At 39.1% G+C, this 20,600-nt stretch overlaps 1 protein-coding gene across 1 annotated transcript in view; it reads right to left on the reverse strand.

The window, feature by feature from the left end:
* Positions 1-3,240: 3,240 nt before the first annotated feature.
* Positions 3,241-20,600, reverse strand: part of LOC126368432 (uncharacterized) — a 38,552-nt gene continuing 21,192 nt past the window's right edge. The window contains exons 2-6 of the mRNA XM_050012430.1: positions 10,201-10,402; positions 8,505-8,646; positions 7,917-8,031; positions 7,448-7,677; positions 3,241-6,799 (exon numbers count right to left, since the gene is read on the reverse strand). Coding sequence (XP_049868387.1) covers positions 6,520-6,799; positions 7,448-7,677; positions 7,917-8,031; positions 8,505-8,646; positions 10,201-10,402 — 969 coding nt within the window. The 3' untranslated portion in view covers positions 3,241-6,519. The remainder of the gene's footprint in view (positions 6,800-7,447; positions 7,678-7,916; positions 8,032-8,504; positions 8,647-10,200; positions 10,403-20,600) is intronic.

A 20,600-nucleotide genomic window follows, 5' to 3' on the forward strand; every position in this document is an offset into this window, starting at 1 on the left:
AGGTGTTAGTGACATAGTAACGAAAACTTTGAGGAATGATTCAAACCATGATTCTGAGTTGACATCAAGTGGAATTTTCCGGCGCAAAAGTATGGAATTGAAAATAATTTAATAAACACTAAAATTTTCATTAATGGAAAATTCCACTTGATATTAACTCAGAATCATGGACTGAATCATCCCCCTCAGTATTCGTTACGATGTCACTAACACTATATGATCTGTGCTAACACCCTATATGAAGCATTTGTTAGGTACGTTATGTTATGTATATTACTTAATATAAGAAATAAAGTTTTTTCTATAAACCCTAATGTAAATACAGACGTCATTGCGATTATTGTTGCGCGGAGTCTCGAATGTTTTTTTTTTTTATTAAATATAGACAACCATTTGGCCACAATCTCAACTGTTTTATATTATATTGTATAATATAATACATGTTTTCTCTTATATTCTATTAAAAATAGGTAAGTAGTGCAGGACGGTATCGTTCAAGGCAGGAGTGAATAGGCGCTTTCTAGGTAAGCGACGGCCTCTGTGTTCCAGTGGCTGAGTTATGTGCTCATGATCCGGAGCTAGAAAATAACTTTGTGATCCCTAGTTTGGTTAGGACATTACAGGCTGATCACTTGTTTGTCCAAAAGTAAGATGATCCGTGCTTCAGAAAGCACGTTAAGCCGTTGGTCCCGGTTGCTACTTACTTACTGAAGTACGTAGTCGTTACATGAGTCATGTCAGGGGCCAATGGCGGATCAATAATAAGCCTGACACCAGGGTTGATGGGGTTGGTAATCCACCTCACAACCCACACGAGAGAAGAAGAATTTGTAGGTCTGCCCAACCCGGTAGGGACAGGCTCACGCCACCTGACACAGTCACCTGTGTCTGTCTAAACTCTGCATCGTATAGGAAATGAATACAAGCAGGTCGACAGGAAATACCAAACTCATCTGGTCAGAGCTACTCATACAAAATACATACACGTTTCTGGGTTATCTCATACTAATATGATGGAACATGCTACCTAGAAAGCGCCTATTCTAATAATAATGATACCATGATAATATGAGCGTTAGGTAAAAAAACTATTTCTCTACATTCACCATGTAGAGTTTGTGAACTTAGGGTTTGTATAGTTAGGGCGTGTAGAGTTAGAAGTTTCTCCATGAGATCTGATTTTATATGGAAATGTTTTTGTTGAGATATTTTTTTACAAGATTACTTATTCCGTGTGCATCAAGCTTTATTTACTTCATTAAAATACTAAGTATATATAGTAAGTCTTTGTTCAAAAATATGTTTGCTATTTTATAACTTATGAGTTAACCTACAGTTACCGTATAATGAATTAATTATTTATGGAAAGCACCTGTTGTTTTTAAATAAGTACTCCAACGCATTTTTCCAGTATGTCAATAATTGTTTAATTAACACGTAATTGAAGTGAATTTATTGCGTCTTACGTCTATAATAGTATTTTAAATAAGTCAATTGTTTTGCTAATAGGTACTTATAACAAATAATGTATGTTGTAGTAATATTATTCCAATTAATTATTGATCTAAGTATTGTCGATCCACACATCACACAAAGGGAGATGGGGCTTCACAAGCTAAACACGGCCGGGTCACGGAAGCACACTTCAGTAATACCCGGGTCTTGGCAATACCCGGATCTCGCCAATTCCCGGGCTTAGGCAAACCGGGATCCCGTCAACACAGTCTTGGAGAAAAAGGTTTTTGTGATTGTGAATTCCAGACATTTTGTGATTCTGAAAATTCTTAACTTCCATCGTCTCCAAGGTGTCTGTGTTTGTCAAATATTATCATTTTCAAGGTTATAAAACGTACGTATCTACATTTAATTATAACTTATTATGTCGGCAAATACGTGCAGATGCCTTGTTGTTTTGTTAAAGTGGCTCAATGTAAATAATATTTAAGTATTAAATTATAATTAAATACCGACCATATGTTATGGGCGATGTTGTTTCATGTTAATTATGTCGACAGGATACATATTTCTATAGGTATAAATGGACAAATGGAGATAAACGGAGTAGATTATCATTTGCCATTTACTTAGTTAAGAGTCTTTTTGTAATTATTATTTTTATTGTGGTGCAATAAAGTGTATTTGTATTGTATTGTATTTATTTACCGCCTTACCAAAAAAATAAAGAAGCGGTGAACGTTTAGGTATTTGACATTGAAGCCAAATTGAGTCTAATTTTCAAATAATTCGATAGAACTTTTCTCGGCTGTCAAATATTGGTACGGTCACGACCATTAATATGTATACACTTTGGTACCATGTCACATCAACTTTTTTGACAAATTGAACTGTAAGTCTCACTTAATGTCAAATTATGTTAGTGCGACAGAGTCCTAAAGTGGGTACATTATATTGCTCATGACTATACATACTCATTTAATTTTTATTGGTAAAGTGGCTATTATTTATTTATTTATAAAGGTACATACAACATTACAGTGTAATCCAATGCGCTGTATGACGAGAAAAAAAGACAATACAAAAACTAATATAACACAAAATAAACAATGAATGAAAAAAGAAACAAAAAGAAAAATAAGACTATGAACATGAAAAACAATAAAAAATAAAAAATTACAATTTAAAAATTAAAAGGTAAATTAAATACCGACCATATGTTATGGGCGATGTTGTTTCATGTTAATTATGTCGACAGGATACATATTTCTATAGTCAAAAAACAAAGACTAGACTAGACTAGACTATCATTCAAGGCAAGAGTGAATAGGCCAAAGACTCAAAGTTCTATCGAATTATTTGAAAATTAGACTCAATTTGGCTTCAATGTCAAATACCTAAACGTTCACCGCTTCTTTATTTTTTTGGTAAGGCGGTAAATAAATACAATACAATACAAATACACTTTATCACACAAAAAAAAAATTAAAATAATAATGTAAAAAAAAAACCAAAACAGCAGCAGCTATAATTTACTACAGTAAACTCGGTAGGAGGCGAGTTCCAGTGGTTGTTATAAAAGAACTAACAGGTGTAACTATACTTCATGTTGTCTTATATGTTGTGGAAAATGGGAAGGTATCCCAATTAGTGTTTTTTCCCGGGATTCACTAAGTAAATACCGGGATTTACAGAACCGCAAATTCCCGGGTCTATTCCCTCTTACCAGTGTACAACGTTTTATTATTGGTGACGGAAGCAATAAAACTGCAAATAAATAATAATAAAAAAAACGTTTAATCAATTGCTCACAAATATATTTACAAACTTACTTAAAATTAAGTTGAATCTCATCCATAATAGTTTAAAGTACATTATTAAGTAGGTAATAAAGTAATATTATGCAAATGTAAATAGGCAAAGACATTATGATCACAAAATACTTAATTGAAATATTATCAATCTTGAGTTGAAAGTGTAGGTACCTAGGTACTTAATCCTTCGACATAATACCTAAAAATATCTCGCTATTATTAAAACGAATAAATAAGTATGACACACTATATTTCCGTAATCGGTTATCGCGCGCGCCACGTTTTCCCACCCCCCTCCTCATCTCCTTAGGGGATTATCAAGACTAAAGCTACCCTATGTTCTTTCTTAGGTTTCAAACTATCTCCATGCCAAATTTTATCTTAATCGGTTCAGTGATTTCAGCGTGGAAAGGTAACAGAGAGAGTTGATCGCGGGGGCTCAATGCGCTGCGGTCTAAGGCTGCGTTTCCATTGACGCGGAGCTATGCGGAGAGGAGCGGAGATGTGCAGGAATCGACCAATCACCGTGAGGGAGAAAGTGACAGAGCGTCTTCGTTTTTCGCTCTCTCGAACGCTGTGATTGGTCAAATCGGCACATCTCCGCTCTTCTCCGCCCATCTCCGCGTCAGGGGAAACCCGGCCTAATCTTTGGTGGAGATTAAACTTTAATGCAATGGTAGGTCATAAAGTTAAGTTTTTAGTGTTATCAAGAAGCGTGCATCTCGCCGCTGTTCTTAGTCTACGCTGATTCCAAAAAACAAAAGCGCTTTCCAATACTATAACCATTGAAACTTTAAATAAGACACATGAAGAGAATAACTAGTTACTAAAATTAAGCAGAAGAACTTTGCATAATTATGCTGCGTAGGTACAAATACAGAGTCAGAGGCAGTGATGCGCAGTTCCCTGAATGTTCAACTTTCACACGTTCGAAACGTTCCCGGCGACAGTAAAAAGGCCCAAAAGTTATGTGTAAGAACAGAGTACAGGGCAGAGTAATTTGAAAAAAAAAAAGCAGCCAGTATGCTTACTATTAGAGAGTTTTTACAACGGAAATATTCTCACTTTGTGTACATTCTCAGTAGTGATGTGCCGGATCGTTAAAAATGTATATCCGCGGATACGGATCTGAATACGGATATTTAGTGTAAAGATCCGCGGATACGGATCTTTATTTTCTTAAAAAAAAAGATTAAAGTTTTAGTTATTTCATTGTTATAAAAGTGATATTTTATCTTGCTTTCATTGTAAAGATCTATCTATCTATTTTTTTGCAATATAAAGGTGCCAAATATTTGATTTTAGGAAATAAAAACAATTTGAGTGGAATTTTATAGTTTTTTATTTAATACCTAATTCTACTTAATCACCTGAAAAAGATCCGTAAAAGATCCGCGTGAAAAGTAACGGACACGGATACGGATACGGATTTTTCTTTTATCTCGGATATCCGCGGATACGGATACGGATATTCGGAACATCACTAATTCTCAGGAAAGGCATATCACTTCAGAGATGTCGTACATTTAGAAAACCATGATAAACAGTCCATCTTGGATAATATTTAAGTCTGCGAATATAGGGCAGCATAGAGTAAATGCTTTGTTTCCTAAATATTAAGCTATAAGCAACCACAAAATTAAAGGGAGAAATAGCTTATATCATTGCTTTATTGTGAAAACCACGTAATCACCTTAAAAAATCTAGTTTCAATCGAGGCAAAAACTAAAATGCTACTTATGATCTACGTTCTACGCCCTTCTGAACGACTCTGCATAGACCTCTAACTTCCACAGATGTCGGGAAAGCTAGAATGCTACTACAGAGACCAACATTGTTTCTTAAATAATTATTCTGCAGAAAAAACTAACTAACTAACTCTTAACTCTTTCGACCTCGTTGCGGTCACACTCCATGAGGATATGAAAAGTATCTTCAATCACGTCACACTCAGAACACCTAGAGGATTGCACTTTACCCATTAGATAAGCAAAACTATTTAACGGGAAGTGACCAGCGAAGCGTGAGGGCTGTGACCCTCGTACCAACTATCACTAGGAATGCTGGGCTGCAAGGTTTTCTAATTCAAATAATTTATTTTCAGACCATAATAACGTCCATAGAAAAAATAAATAATAATAAACATAAATATAAAAAGTAGCATATTTTATACCATATTCCTTTAGTGAGCGATCTCTCGTCAAAATACTCCACGTAAACCAAGCCTTTGTAGGTATATACAGGGTGTTAGTGACATCGTAACGAAAACTTTGAGGGATGATTCAGACCAAGATTCTGAGTTGATATCAAGTGGAATTTTCATTCAATCATGGTCTGAATCATCCCTCAATGTTTTCGTTACGATGTCACTAACACCCTGTATAGATATTCAGAGAATAGTGGTGAACAATGATAATCATCTCCATCAACTGCAGCTTGTTTCGGCAAGATGTCTGCCGATGTGTGCAGGAATCATTGCAGTGTAACAATTTTATTTTTAAGCATCAATGTTGTGATAGAATCTACAATTGAAGCTATTGGTACACCTCTAAGTTTTGAAGCACAACGAGGCAAATGTTGTAGGGCACTCTTTGAGTCCGATAATATTGCAAAATTAGCATCTACCGAATTGATATAAGCCAATGCTTCTGATATAGCTATAAGTTCCGCGTACATGATTATTAACTACCAGTTATTTATTTAATTCTATAAAAAAAGTCTACTTTTCAAGGAATTAATTATCATCAGACCATTAACGTCCCCACTGCTGAGGCACAGGCCTTCCCTATGGATGGATAGGGAGATCGGGCCTTAAACCATCACGCGGGCCCAGTGCGGATTGATGGTTATTAACGACTGCTAATACAGCCGGGGCCAACGGCAAGGAATTAATATCAAAGACAAAATATTTATCATCAGCTGCAATATACTGAAGTATCCGAACATAATATAATCTATTTGAGTGTGTGTTGTTCTTGTATTTAAATTAGGTTTTTAATAACAGCTCGATATAATAATTAAATAATCTTCCTTCCTATGGCACAATTTCATAGTTATTACTTAAAGAATAAACGCGTGAAGGAAAGACCACTTTATACATAATGGCTTGACAACAGCATTAGCATTAAGACGACAAAGGTAGCCCTTACCCTAAAACGACAAGGTTATCAGTGACAACAAAATATGACTCCATCATCAGTTACACCGAAGATGCCCAATTCAATAATACCTTCAAACCCAACTAAAACGCTCAGACCTCCGTTTTTTCCACCCGCCCTCGATGGTACCGGATTCTGCGATATCTTCGAAGGGGGCACCTGCCATTGGTGCGGATGTATGCTCCATACTCGCAGGTCGGTGGTGTGCAGTCACCATGGGCGACGCATACACGGTCCCTCAGCCCGAAGTGCTCCCGACCCTTGGCTAGCAGTTGACAGTCCCGGCGGCGGTTAGGTTCAGGCCACTCGCAGACACAAGTGCACACCCCTGACTCTGTTATCCGGGCGAGAAAGAGAACTGGACATGTGCATCTGGAATTAGACATGGAGGGAATTACTCGTAAAGTCATAATTATTGTAATGCGTAAGTACCTAACATTAAAACCATGCCATAGAATAAGGAATAATGCTACGTAGACAACTCTCCGCTCCCCACCAGAGTCTGAGCTAGGTTTACCTCACCCCCCTCCCCCCAGGCATAATATAGACTTGAATAGTATAGCGTTACACACACTTAACACAACGTTATCATACCATTATGAATGAAAAGTCAATGCAATGGCTACTACTTTGAATGTGTTAAAAATCAGTTTTCCTTACAATTATGATTTTGCTGTGACTCCCAAACCCCAACCCCCAGTTCATGCAGTCGCCTTCCAACTGTGAAATATTAGGCCGTATACAGAAGGGAAAGCTGGAAACTTATAAGCGCTTACCGGCGCTTGACAGCGCTGGTCCGTTCTAAACAAAGGAAGTAGGTTGTCGCAGTTATTTATTAATTTTAAATGGCAGCGCCCAGCGCTGACCAGCGCGTGTTGAAGCTTATCGGAACTTGTCGGCACCGTTCAGTGCTCATCGGCGCGCGTTCATGTATTTTCCTGCGCGGGTCACCAGCGCTGTAAACGCTTATAAGTTTCCAACTTCTTTCTGTATACGGCCTTAGAAAAAATCTCCACGAACCTGCGCAACTGCGGCGGTGCTGTGGGCTCTTCATCTCTTTCTAGCCTTGGCTCTTCAGTGGAGCGCCACTCCACCGCGTCCGGCTGGCTCTCCCTCCGCACCACCTGTGTGGAGTGACGGTGTTCCCGAGCCCTGACTGTGGTGAGAGTGTCGCGAGAGACACACGCGCATCGAGTATGATTGAAGAACAGCATACGGGCCACTGTGAAGTTGCCGTCTGCTTTGTTTAGCTGGAAAAGTTACAATAATAATACATTTTTTAGATTAAATTGTCTTAGGGGGGTTATGCGAGCCATGTCAGGAGCCTTTGGCGGCTCAATCATAACCCTGACACCAGGGTTAATGAGGCTGGTATTCCAACTCACAACCCATACGATAAGAAGAAGAAGGCGCCTCTACGTGTTGGCTTCGGCTCCACGCACGCCTTCCCATATCCATATAAGAATATTATGTCCTTGTGGTTACTTACATAGAAAGGTATTGTGACATATTTCCCGTCGACCGGAGCGCAGACCTCTCCCTCGTTGTAGCAGCAGCCGGAGTCAGGAGTACAGCGGTGGAGCTGCACGCAGGGTGGCATGTATCTGGAAGGGAATGATAACATAACATACTCTCACGCATGTATCCCACGCAGGGTATGCGCAGGGCATGTATCCCCCCTGAATATGACTCCCCAAAAATATTTTATTTTTACAAAATAAGAATGCGATTTTTATCCGTGTATTACAAGACTCGAAACACGGGCGGCCATGCTTGAGCTTCGTGTGACGTCACATTTCACAAAATAAACAAAATCTATCTGTCAGGTTTCAAGTTATACTGTTTGACAGTTTCTTTGCTTATTGAAATGTGACGTCACTGGGGAAAATGACACGTGACCAACCGTTTTTGCGCGAAATTTGAAATTAATGAAGAAAAATATGTATATTTTTCTCTTTTAAGTATAAAGCTTTTTTGAGAAAATAATATATTTTAAGAGATATAAAATAAGCGTTCTTTTTTTGAATACTTATCCGAAAACTGTCAAGTATTCCAATTACTGTATAAACAAACTTACACAGTGTCAGCAGCAGGAGCCAGTTGTCTAACAGACAACCAGCGCGGTTGCGGCGTCAGGCACTTGCTGGAGCGCACCACCGAGCCGATGTGCGCCAGCGCAGCTCGCCGGATCGTTGCGCGCTCCAGTGGTGTCAGTGCCGCTGGAAATGTCAAATCCGTGGATTAGTCTTACAGTATTTGAAATGGACATAAATGACGGTAGGGCTGGGTAGACCCACGAGTCACAACAGAAAATTCGCAGCAGAATTTGATATTTAAGTCCTAAGATAAAGATCGTGAAGCGTAGGACACCTGGGACCAGTAATCACCTTATCTTGTTGAAGATATGGTATTCTGGCAAAATATACAAAAGTGGGAGCGTAGTGGAAAAACAAATTTTTAAATGTGGGAGCGTGCTGGACGGGGGCGTATGGGAATGGGTGCCTAATGGAAACACCCGAATATACGGGTCTTACCCAAGATACTAAACAGCTGACAACGACAACATTCTATGTTTTGTCCTTACTCCTGTATTCCTAGTTAGTTTCAGCATAAATCCTTGCCGATATACTGCATCAAACCACACCTGTTTTGAACCTATTTGTCATTCAAATTACTATTTTTACAATAATTAGTACAAAATTCGAGTAACCAATAAATACCGAACGAAAAGAGTGCTAGAAAATAAAGTAAGCCAACCTAGTGCGACAAATTACTATGGTCGACGTCTAAATAAATATATAGTACATCGAATCTTTAAATTAGCAACGTATTCTAAGGAAAATACTCAAACTGCCAAAACAAGCAATTAAATCAAAATTAGTAAAAGCACAAGGCTTGAATCACCTGATTGTCCGAAAAATTAAGATGATTCCGTGCTTCGGAGGGCACGTTAAGCCGTTGGTTCCGGCTATTAGCCGTAAAAACACCTCCACCAATCCGCAGTGGAGCAGCGTGGTGGAGTATGCTCCATATCCCCTCCGGTTGATTGAGGGGAGGCCTGTGCCCAGCAGTGGGACGTATATAGGCAGTTTATGTAGTAAAAGCACTGCTTGAATTTAAAATGTCATCGATACCTATGTGGTAACCAAGTGATAAAACATGGTATTTATGTACATAGTATAATCAAACATTGCTAGAGCGTACTCGCCAACAAACTGGTGTCAGTTTGGCGAGAGAATGTTATGTGCAAAAATGTATAATTTTATGGTTCAAATAAATTAAAAAAAAAACCATTTAGTTCCACTTGTTACGATTTTGTCACATTAGAAAGAAAGAAAGTATTACAATACATTACATAAGCTCATGACTAAATCACAATTTTGTTGTTCATCACAAGATGAACTAAGTACCCACAAATCACCGAGATTTCCCAACCAACGTGACTCTTCTTCTATCGTGTGGGTTGTGAGGTGGACCAACCCCATCAACCCTGGTGTCAAGGTTACTACTGAGCCGCCAGAGGCCCCTGACATGGCTCATGTGACGACTAGTTACTTACATCAGTAAGTAGTAACCGGGACCAACAGCTTAACGGACCTTCCGAAGTACGGATCATCTTACTTTCGGACAATCAGGTGATCAGCCTGATGACTAACGTGATATCCGTATCAGATTAAAAGAATTTTCCAAATCGGTCCGCGCGTCTTCGAGTAATCCTGACGAATTGAGAACCTCCTCCTTTTTTGAAGTCGGTTAAAAGTAAATCAACTTACAGTCATCAAGAATCCTAGGTCTCTCGTTGGTGGCAGCGATGGGGTCTACAGCAGACACCACCTCCCTGTAGAGGTGTTCTTGCTTGGTGAAGGCGGATGGTGTCACCAACGCTGGCCTGCTGGTAGAGGCCTCAGGGTCTACGTCTGCCCACTCCTCATTCGCGTCCATGGGGTAGTCACCCTCGCCTATTTCTTGGAGATCCTGGAAAATTGAAGAGGTATTTGTTTTAATGCATTTTTCATGCCACTTTTTTAGGGAAAAAAAGGACAGTGGTTTCCCCCACTGGTTTAATGCTGCACCGACAAGAGCGTGGCTCTTAAATTGATGATGATGTTGTTTTAAATTACTCAATTATTAGCTAAATTACTAATTGTATACCTATATTTTTTTTTTAAAGAACGTCTAGGGCCCGGTGCCGAGGTTTTTCTTGCAGCTTCTTTTCCCCGGCTATACAGGTTGGGAGAAGCTGCATTAGTTTTAGGCGGATGAGACGTTCGTTATGTAATAATTGACGATTTAAAGTGTAACTATGTTACCTACTGAATAAAGATATTTTTGAATTTGAATTTTAGTGACGGACTGTCCAGGGTACGTTCCTCATAAACAATATAGATGGCGCTGTAAGCTGTAAAGATTTTCCTTCATTTAACCTTCTGATTTCATGGATAACAGACATATTATGGATCTTTTATGTTTGTTTTTGGGTAATACGTATAAATGTATTCACTAGGGACCACAAAGTAATTTTCGTGATATGTCCCCACTGGGAATCGAACCCGGGACCTCCGGATCATGAGACCAACGCTCAACCACTGAACCACGGAGGTCGTGTAGGTAAGTAATTGACGGCGATACGGCTCACCACTTATCACGTTGGTGAAACAGTAAGCTCGAGGTATGAGGAGTATTTACGTAGATCATCTCGCGATGGATGTACGATAAGTTGCATAAGTCCAATCAGTTTCTTATAAAATAATAAATTAACTGGTTGCATTTAAGACATCCTGGTTACATGTCGTTTCTGATTCAAAACCACCTACAAAAACATAATTTTTATAATTACGATAGCCAATGGTTCGTAATTTCACCACTGTTTACAAATAATTCGCTGGGCTCTTGTTACTACTAGTATCCCAATTAGCATATACGAGTAGTCGTGAGCTTCTGTTTTTGCAACAAAAGAAACATTTACTTACTAATTAAAACTTTTATTGTACGTTCAAATAGAATATTTTTTTAAAGTATTTATCAGAGTAATTAAGTACATTGTTAGCCTAAATATTTTGCAAAAAATCCCATTTCTGGTGTCGTTTCCTGAAAAAAAATAAAAGTACTTACATACTTTTTTCCTTGTCTTAATTTTAGATTTATTATAACAATATTCATATTCATTTATTTCGTAATAGTTATATTACATGTCATATGGAAAATATAATAATACAATAATGGTACTTAAGTACTAAGCGGTAAATTTTAAAGTTAAAAATTCTTCAAAGCTATAGAAAGTGTGTTCGAGTAGCCAGCATTTAAGCCTACTTTTAAAACATTTCAATGATGGCGCGTCTACGATTGATTTAGGCAATCTGTTATACACGGTTGGTCCTGTCACATGTTTGACCCTTTGTATTACACCTAGGCACAATTACATCTTTCACCCATTATTATTCGGATAAGAATAAAGAGAATCAATATAGGTAGCTACATAATTTGCTCTCTGTTCGATTGGGGATGAGAGCCCCTATTTGCGTCGCTGCAGTGGGCTGCACGCGCCCAAAGCTTTTGATATTGTGTGTTATATTTAATTTATACTAACATTAGAAATAAGTCATTTACTAACACATATAAGTCAATGGTTACTTGAAATAAAGATTTATTTATTTATTATAACGCAATACATAATGTGATCCAAATGTAACAACTATTTTTATATATGCTTTTGCTATTATGTTGTATTTTTGAATAATTATGTACCCGAGTAATGAGAAAATAGGTAATTATCACGTTAATATTCGACAGTGCCATCTATAATATTTTTTGGGAAACATAGCCTGGGAAGTCCCTCATTGTTTCGACCACAGTATGGATGTTCTTCTATCGTGTGGGTCTATTCGTACCTGTCATTTTCTCATCCGCCGAAAAGGAAAGGGACGAATGATTGACAACTGTTAATTTTAAAATGAATGAAGAACCCCGGCGAAATAAAATAGGCATCTCGTTCATACGCAACCCGCTTGCCGTGTGCAGGTAACAGAATTCGGTCTGTTATTATAACTAGACGCTTAAGTGTTTTTTTTTTTTTTGACGTGACTTATTGTAGATTTGCCGCAGATGGCATTAACTACTTGGCCGGACAAATGGGGAGCGCTGAAGGCTCTCACCCGGTACAACGTTTAAGACAACAGGCCTGAGGGTGCCCAGTTGGGCGCGAACCTCGCTTAAGTGTTCCGAGTATGACCTGGTCCAAACGCATTGCCCCGTTGCACAGCCACTGATAGGCGTTGGATCAGGTAAGACGTAGACCTAGGGTCACCCCCTCTGACTTTGACTTTTTCTGATTCTAAATAATCACTAACCTTATAATAACCTTTTTTGGCATGTTACGCCGTTGGTCCCGGTTACTACTTACTGATGTAAGTTAGTAGTCGTTACATGAGCCATGTTGTGTGCTTTTGGCGGCTCAATAGTAACCCTGACACCAGGGTTGATGAGGTTAGTAATCCACCTCATAACCCACACGATAGAAGAAGACAAGATGTCTGTTTAAAGTCTCAGGTTGTAAGGTCAGGTTATATGTGTGAATTATTATACAAACCCATACATGGATGGAACCTTGTAATGAAGTAGTACCTACAACTTTAACTGCATGTTCTTGCATTAAACGCCTAGAAATGTAGTAAGTACATTTGAACTGCAAAACGAGTTCGAAAGGGCAAGTGGTCATGTCATTTACATAACTCCGGTTTACGGGTCGGAATTACGAAGTAAAGCCTTGGTTAATTGAATTTATAGTTGAAGGAAGATAATTATTTTTACTTTGATTATGGATAATAGGACAACTAAGGAGCTTTAAATCGGTTTGCTTGAAGACGGGAAACGTTAAACAAAGTTAAAAGGCCAATTACAAGCTTCCACATATAAAAGTGAATTAACAAAAAAAGTTCTTACGTCTAAAACTTTACACAAACCATAAGTACTTACATAACTAACAATAAAGTAAGTGTGAAACACTGTTATGGAAACTACTTATGAGACTTTTTTAGTACGGTCAAAAGTTTAACTTAGTTTCAAATCGGATCTGTCTTCTTTAGATAGATAGCAGATCAACTAAACATAACATTTAAGCACGGATTAGATCTACTTCTATCGTGGTTGTGGGATGAATAACCAACCTCTCAACCCTTGTGTAAAGGTTATTATTGAGCCGCCAAAAGCCTCTGATATGGCTCATGTAACGATTATTCACTTACATCAGCAAGTAGTAACCGGCTAACGGCTGCACGTGCCTTCCGCAGCATGGATCATCTCACTTTCGGACAATCAGATGATCAGCCTGTAATGTCCTAACCAAACTAGATACGTAACCGGAACAGATTAGATGAACTATTGTTCATCATCATCAATTTAAGAGCCACGTTCTTGTCGGTGTAGCATTTTCCATTCCAGTCTATCAAAGGCCAATTCCTTGACTTCCCTATAAGACACGACGTTAACCTTTTCTTGAATCTGTTCCATATAAGCTCATGATCCTCCCACCCTACTTCTATCGTGTGGGCTGTGACGTGGATGACCAACCTCATCAACCCTGGTGTCAGGATTATTATTGAGCCGCCAAAGGCCCCTGACGTGACTCAAGTAATGACTACATACTTACATCAGTAAGTAGTAACCGGGACCAACGGCTTAACGTAGCTTCCGAAACACGGATCATATTTCTTCTGGACAATCAGGTGATCAGCCTACAATGTCCGAACCACACTAGGGATCAGAAACTGATTTGTTCCCACCATGATTCGAACTCGGGACCTCCGGATCGTGTGCAGAACACTCAAGTGTCAACCACTGGACCACGGAGGCCTCCCACTCAGACGAAGCTTTGGTTGAACAAAGAGTTCGTGACCACTTAGGTAGGTACTTTCAATGCTTATTTTCGTAATCGCGGGGTAGACAAATAATTTTAGCTGCATAATACATTGGGTGGATGCAGGCTATATAGATAAATACATTCATTGACTGACACACCGACCATCATTAGTTGCTTGCATATTTAAACATCTATAGATAGCAAACAGATACCGTAATCCCTTGTATGCAACCGCTGTGGCTTTACACATCAAGCATTCAGCACTTGTCTTCTAACAGACCTTTCATGAAAGGTGTTATTGTACTTATGCTAAAGCTCGCATTCCTTTGCTTGGAGGCATAATTTGCACGTTTACAAGTCAGTTGCGTGCGACTTTGTTTCTATAATTAAGAACCAGTTAGGATAGTGCAGTGTACATAGTGCGCAAGAGAGTTAGCTTTGCTGGAAATAATTTAGATCTGGTTTCCAGACGGTTCTTTTAAGCTGCGTTTACATTGACGCGAGATGTGCAGGAATAGACCAATCACCGTGAGGGAGAGAGTGACAGAGCGTCTTCGTTTTTCGCTCTCTCGAACGCTGTGATTGGTCAAATCCGCACATCTCCGCTCTTCTCCGTCCATCTCCGCGTCAGTGGAAACTCGGCCTAAGAGCTTTGCGCATATAAAAGTAAGTGCGCAATGCAAACAAATCTCAATTAGCAATATTGCTTTCTTAGATGAATTGCTTCGATGTGGCCCAATTCTTTGACTTCTTTATAAGACACGTTTGCTTTCTCTGTAATTTGTTCCATGTAAACTCTTCTTGGTCTTTCCCTTCCTACAAACCCTCCCCCCTTTTCCTTTATACAATCATTCAAAAACACTTAACATTAAAGTGAGGAAGGCGTCCAAAAAAAAAAAGAATCTCCCTCAGCCTGATTAATCATAGAATAGAAATAGTTTATTATAAAAGGGCGCCACACACAAATAAAAGACAACAACATCATATCAAATTTCCACAAAAACAATTACAAAAACGCAAGACGGATGTTTGTCGAAACGATCATAAGGTGGTGGTGGACGTCCTGAGATAAAAGGGCCTCACTCAGCACAAGTCGCGGCGTGAACCACGACGCTGATATTATGTGGACCCTGTTTGGTGACGCACGAACATCGTGTTCCATAAACATGGGTTAATAGTGTTGCTGGTGTCATCTGGTGCTGCTTAATGATTATGACAAGTAGCAAAATATCCAGTATCGCGACCTATATAGCTAAGCTACCTTTAGTAAACTAGTATTCCTAAACAAACTCAATAAACCATTTCCTTGTAAGCTCAGTAGCGACGCGGCATGCGCCGGAGTCGAAAATAGAACATTATTTAAAGCTCGCGCGCCGTCTGCTTCTTTTCATTTCAAATCGATTTTTTATGAATCGATCGATTTAGCTGCGCGATTAAAGTTATGAGTGGCTCTTTGATCTGTTTTGGCAGCTTTTGATCTATTAATGGTGCTATAAAATTGATGAGTGGGTTTAGAGTGTTTGCGTGTATGTAGAGAAGTTTGGACAGCATTTAATAAACTGGATGATGGAATGGACCTGCCTTCAAACAAATTACCTCAATCAAGAAATCTAGTGGCTTTCTTTTAAATTTCAATTTAATTTTCATAATTCTATTTCCCCTCATTCTTAAAATGTTAAAATAGTAATAATTGTTAATGGTTCTGTTTTTGTTACGAAGTATGTTGTAGTGCTATTCATATTCTGTGGCTCTTCAGTTGCTTAGGTATTTGGCTTATTAGGTATTTTGTGTGTACTATTTATATAAGTAGTCATATATGTTAGGTCGTACGGCTGATGATGATGATGATGATATGTTAGGTTATGTATATAGGTTAGATATATATATTAATATGTATGATATATATTTATTTGCATGTATTTATTGGTAAGTTGTACTTATAGTTTGTACCCGCATTTTTTTTTTTTCATTTTTCCTCACCTTATGCATGTCTGGAAGAAATCGCTTTAAGCGATAAGGCCGCCATTTGCCATGTACTTAGTTAAGAGTCTTTTTGTTATTATTTCTTTTTATTTTGGTGCAATAAAGTGTATTTGTATTGTAATTGTATGTTGTATTAGAACGTTAAAAAGAATTTGCACCTTACGTCGATATCCCAAGTCAGGAAAGTAGCTACAGTCGTGTAAAGTAACAGAACGCGGCCAGAGGTTATCGCGATCCGCTTGTGAATCATAATTGACTGTCACCGACCTATCTATACTACTAAGTAGTATCCATATTCATCTTCGTACTTATAGTAAACACCAAGTAAGCGCATTTTTTGAAAAAACACATTCGGATGTGGTTTTTGTTAACAACACCTCGCAATAGACAAGCTAGCTTCAAAGAGCATTTGATTTGATTTGATTGTGAAAAGAGCAAGCACCTTCTGGGCGAACGAGCTCCATCTTAGGCTTCGTCAATGCCTTCGGGCAAGTCTGGGGCCAAGAGCATACCCATCAAAGGTAAAAAAAAAATTGTAACGTTTTTGACACCCAGGGGTAAAAATCACCATAACATAGTAAACTAGTAATTATAACATAAGTCAAATTCAAAAAATATCTTTATTCAGTAGGTAACATAGTTACACTTTGAATCGTCAATTTTACATAACGAACGTCTCATCCGCCTAAAACTACTGCAGCTTCTCACAACCTGTATAGCCGGGGAAAAGAAGCTGCAAGAAAAACCTCGGCACAGGGCCCTAGACGTTCTTTAAAAAAATAAAAATACTTAAACATAAAATATTTTGGTATACAATTGAGTAATTTAGCTGCCTAATATCAGTTCTCAGACAGTTCATCCCATGCATTCATATCTTCTAAATAATCACTAACTTTATAATAACCTTTTTTGTAAAGTTTTTGTTTAACTACTGTCTTAAAACAGTTGAAAGGCAAATTCTGAATGTCAATGGGAATCTTATTGTAAAAACGTATACATTGCCCCTTAAAAGATTTAGTAATCTTATGTAATCGACTGACTTGTAAAGCAAGTTTATTTTTATTCCTGGTATTAACAATGTGCCGATCGCTATTTTTTGCATATAATCCTATATGTTTTTTTACATATATTAAGTTTTCAAAGATATATTGTGATGCCAAAGTTAAAATATTAATTTCTTTAAATTTATTTCTAAGTGACATCTTGGGTCCCAATTTGTAAATCGCCCGAATGGCTCGCTTTTGCAGAACAAAAATGCTGTTAATATCTGCAGCATGACCCCACAGCAAGATGCTGTACGACACAGTAGTAATCAGCGTCATAGTCTAGCTACAGCTAGGCCGTGACATCAAGTACAAGTAATAATTATTAAGTAATTTAGTTACCTAAGTATGTTAAGTAAGTATGCCGAATAAATCTTTTTCTTTCTTTCTTTATATTTGTCGTTTTAGACCCCAGGGGTTATATTGAGGGAAATGGATTCAGACTACTCACGACACTATATAATTACTGTCGGCACATACAATTCTTTTAAATATCTTAACCCGCATTTGCGAGAATAGTTTCGGATTGTTTATGTCACTAATAGTTACTGTCGGCATATATAATGCTTTTAAATAAAGAATTTGTATTTTAATCCGCATTTGCGAGAATAGTTTCGGACTGTTTATGTCACTAATAGTTACTGTCGGCACATATGCGAAAGCGTTCGACAAAGTCTGGCACAACGGCTTGATCTACAAGCTTTATTCACTGGGAGTGCCAGACCGTCTCGTGCACATCATACGAGACTTCCTCTCAAATCGAACCTTTCGCTACCGCGTGGAGGGGACGCTCTCGTCACCGCACCCGATACATGCCGGAGTCCCACAAGGCTCCGTCCTCTCCCCTTTACTATTTTCATTATATACTAGTGACATTCCCAAATCCCCTAATACCGAATTAGCTTTATTTGCGGATGATACAGCCATCTATTCTTCGTGCCGTGGTCGAGTTATGATGACCGGAATCCTCCAACGCGCGGCCAATGCCTTGGGCAAGTGGTTTCGCAAATGGAGAATCGAGGTAAACCCGGAGAAAAGTGCAGCGGTGTACTTTTCAAAGGGCTATTATAACACGCCACGGTCACGCCGTCAACTTAAAGTCATCACGATGTTTGGCAAGCCGATCCCTTGGGAGGAGCAAGTCAAATATCTCGGCGTAGTCTTAGATAGACGTCTTCCTTTCAAGGCCCATATCAGACGTGTGCGCGATCGCGCCGCGTGTGTAATGGGCCGTCTTCATTGTCTCCTTAACAAGCGAAGTAAATTGTCCCTTAGGAATAAGGTGAAAATCTACACGACTTGCATCCGTCCGATCATGACCTATGCAGGGGTAGTTTTCGCTCACGCGAGCCCCTCTCAAATTCACCGTCTACAGGTAATACAAAATCGTTTCATGCGGAAAGCCACGGCAGCTCCGTGGTTCCTTCGCAATGAAAATCTGCACATTGACCTAGGTCTGCCAATCATTGCCCAATGGCTCAAATTAGCTTCCAAACGTTTTTTCGATTCTGCTCCGCACCACCCAAATCCCCTGGTAGTTGCGGCTTCCGAATACATCCCGCTTAGGGACGGTACTGAAAAGTATCGGCGTCCGAAGGACGTAATATACGATCCCGACGACCCGATTACTCTAGCCATAGAGGCAGCCAATCAGCTCGCGACACCAAACAATTCAGGACCCCGATACCGACCCCGCCGGCGTGGTCGACGATTTCCCTCATTCAGCGCTTATCGCTATCGACCCACTAGGGTCGATTAATTCTTTCAAATATTTTTCCTCTCAGACGACGCCCTGAGCCGAGGTTCGCGCCCAACTGGGCACCCTCAGGCCTGTTGTCTTAAACGTTGTACCGGGTGAGAGCCTTCAGCGCTCCCCATTTGTCCGGCCAAGTAGTTAATGCCATCTGCGGCAAATCTACAATAAGTCACGTCAAAAAAAAAAAAAAAATAAAAAAAATAAAAAAAAATGTCGGCACATATAATGCTTTTAAATAAAGAATTTGTATTTTAATCCGCATTTGCGAGAATAGTTTCGGACGATTGTGAAGTGACCTAAATTGTGACGACAGCTGGTTTTCATTATAGAAAGCTGCGTTTTATTACTCTGCCACCTCACGCCTGTCACTCAAAAGAAAATAATAAAACTTTGCAGTGTCAAATATGGAATAAATGAATGTTAACATAACATACAAACATAAACAGCCTACATCCGACCCACTGCGGGGCAAAGGCCTCCCCTCTATCAACCGGAGGGGGTACGGAGCATACTCATACGAGGTGGTGAGGTGAAATGCATGTTATAACACATAGAAAAAATATAATAGCATCAGGCTCGCCCGGTGTGGCGAGGATTGGATGTAGATAATATGTACTTTAAACCGAAGCCTACCCCTTTGGGGATACAGGCGTGACGCTTTTATGCTATGTATATCGTTATCATCTTCCTAGCATTATTCTGTTCTTCACAGGGCCCGCTTACCTAACCTGAAGATTTGACAGGTCCGTTTTTTACAGAAGCGACTGCCTGTCTGACCTTCCAACCCGCGAAGGGAAAACCAGCCCGATAAAATTGCATTTCTCGGGAACATTCCCGAGAAATGCAATTTTATCGGGCAAATACCAGGTTCTTACCGCGTCAAAATCAAGGACATGAGACCTATAAGTTCAAATCCAAAATTCAAACCCACATGGGTTTCCTCACGATGTTTTCCTTCACCGCCGAACACATGAATCCAAACATGAATTCGAAAACAAATTCGACAATCATTGGTTTAGGCCTGTGCTGGATTCGAACCTGCGACCTCAAAAGTGAGAGGTAAGCGTTCTACCAACTGGGCTACCATGGCTCATTATGCTATATATACGTATGTATTAAAAAAAAACCCGGCGACCATCAGGAAATCGTATGCGGCTTGTCTACACGCAGAGAAGTAAAAAAAGTTGTTCAAATAAACTCGCGCGCATTGCCCGAGGGATCTCGTCATGTCAGTTGAGTGGAACGACTCATAATTGTTCATGGACCGGTGCAATATAATCACGGATGTGGAAATTCTTCACTTTGATGGAACTGAGAGCTTTTAGCAACGATACGCGGATATACAGCCACAACTGACGTCCATAAAATCCTTAAGTAATTATTTTAAGTTACCCTTGTCATTTTCTTAATCGACAAAAATAAAAGGACGGGTATTTTTTGAAACACATTTCAATTTTAAGCAGAAATTGAAACCAGTATCATCAAATTTTTCACATTAGGCTATACCCGACGGTATTAAATTGACAAAGTGAAACG

Source organism: Pectinophora gossypiella, chromosome 7 (genome assembly GCF_024362695.1).
Source record: "Pectinophora gossypiella chromosome 7, ilPecGoss1.1, whole genome shotgun sequence".
Lineage (NCBI taxonomy): Eukaryota > Metazoa > Arthropoda > Insecta > Lepidoptera > Gelechiidae > Pectinophora > Pectinophora gossypiella.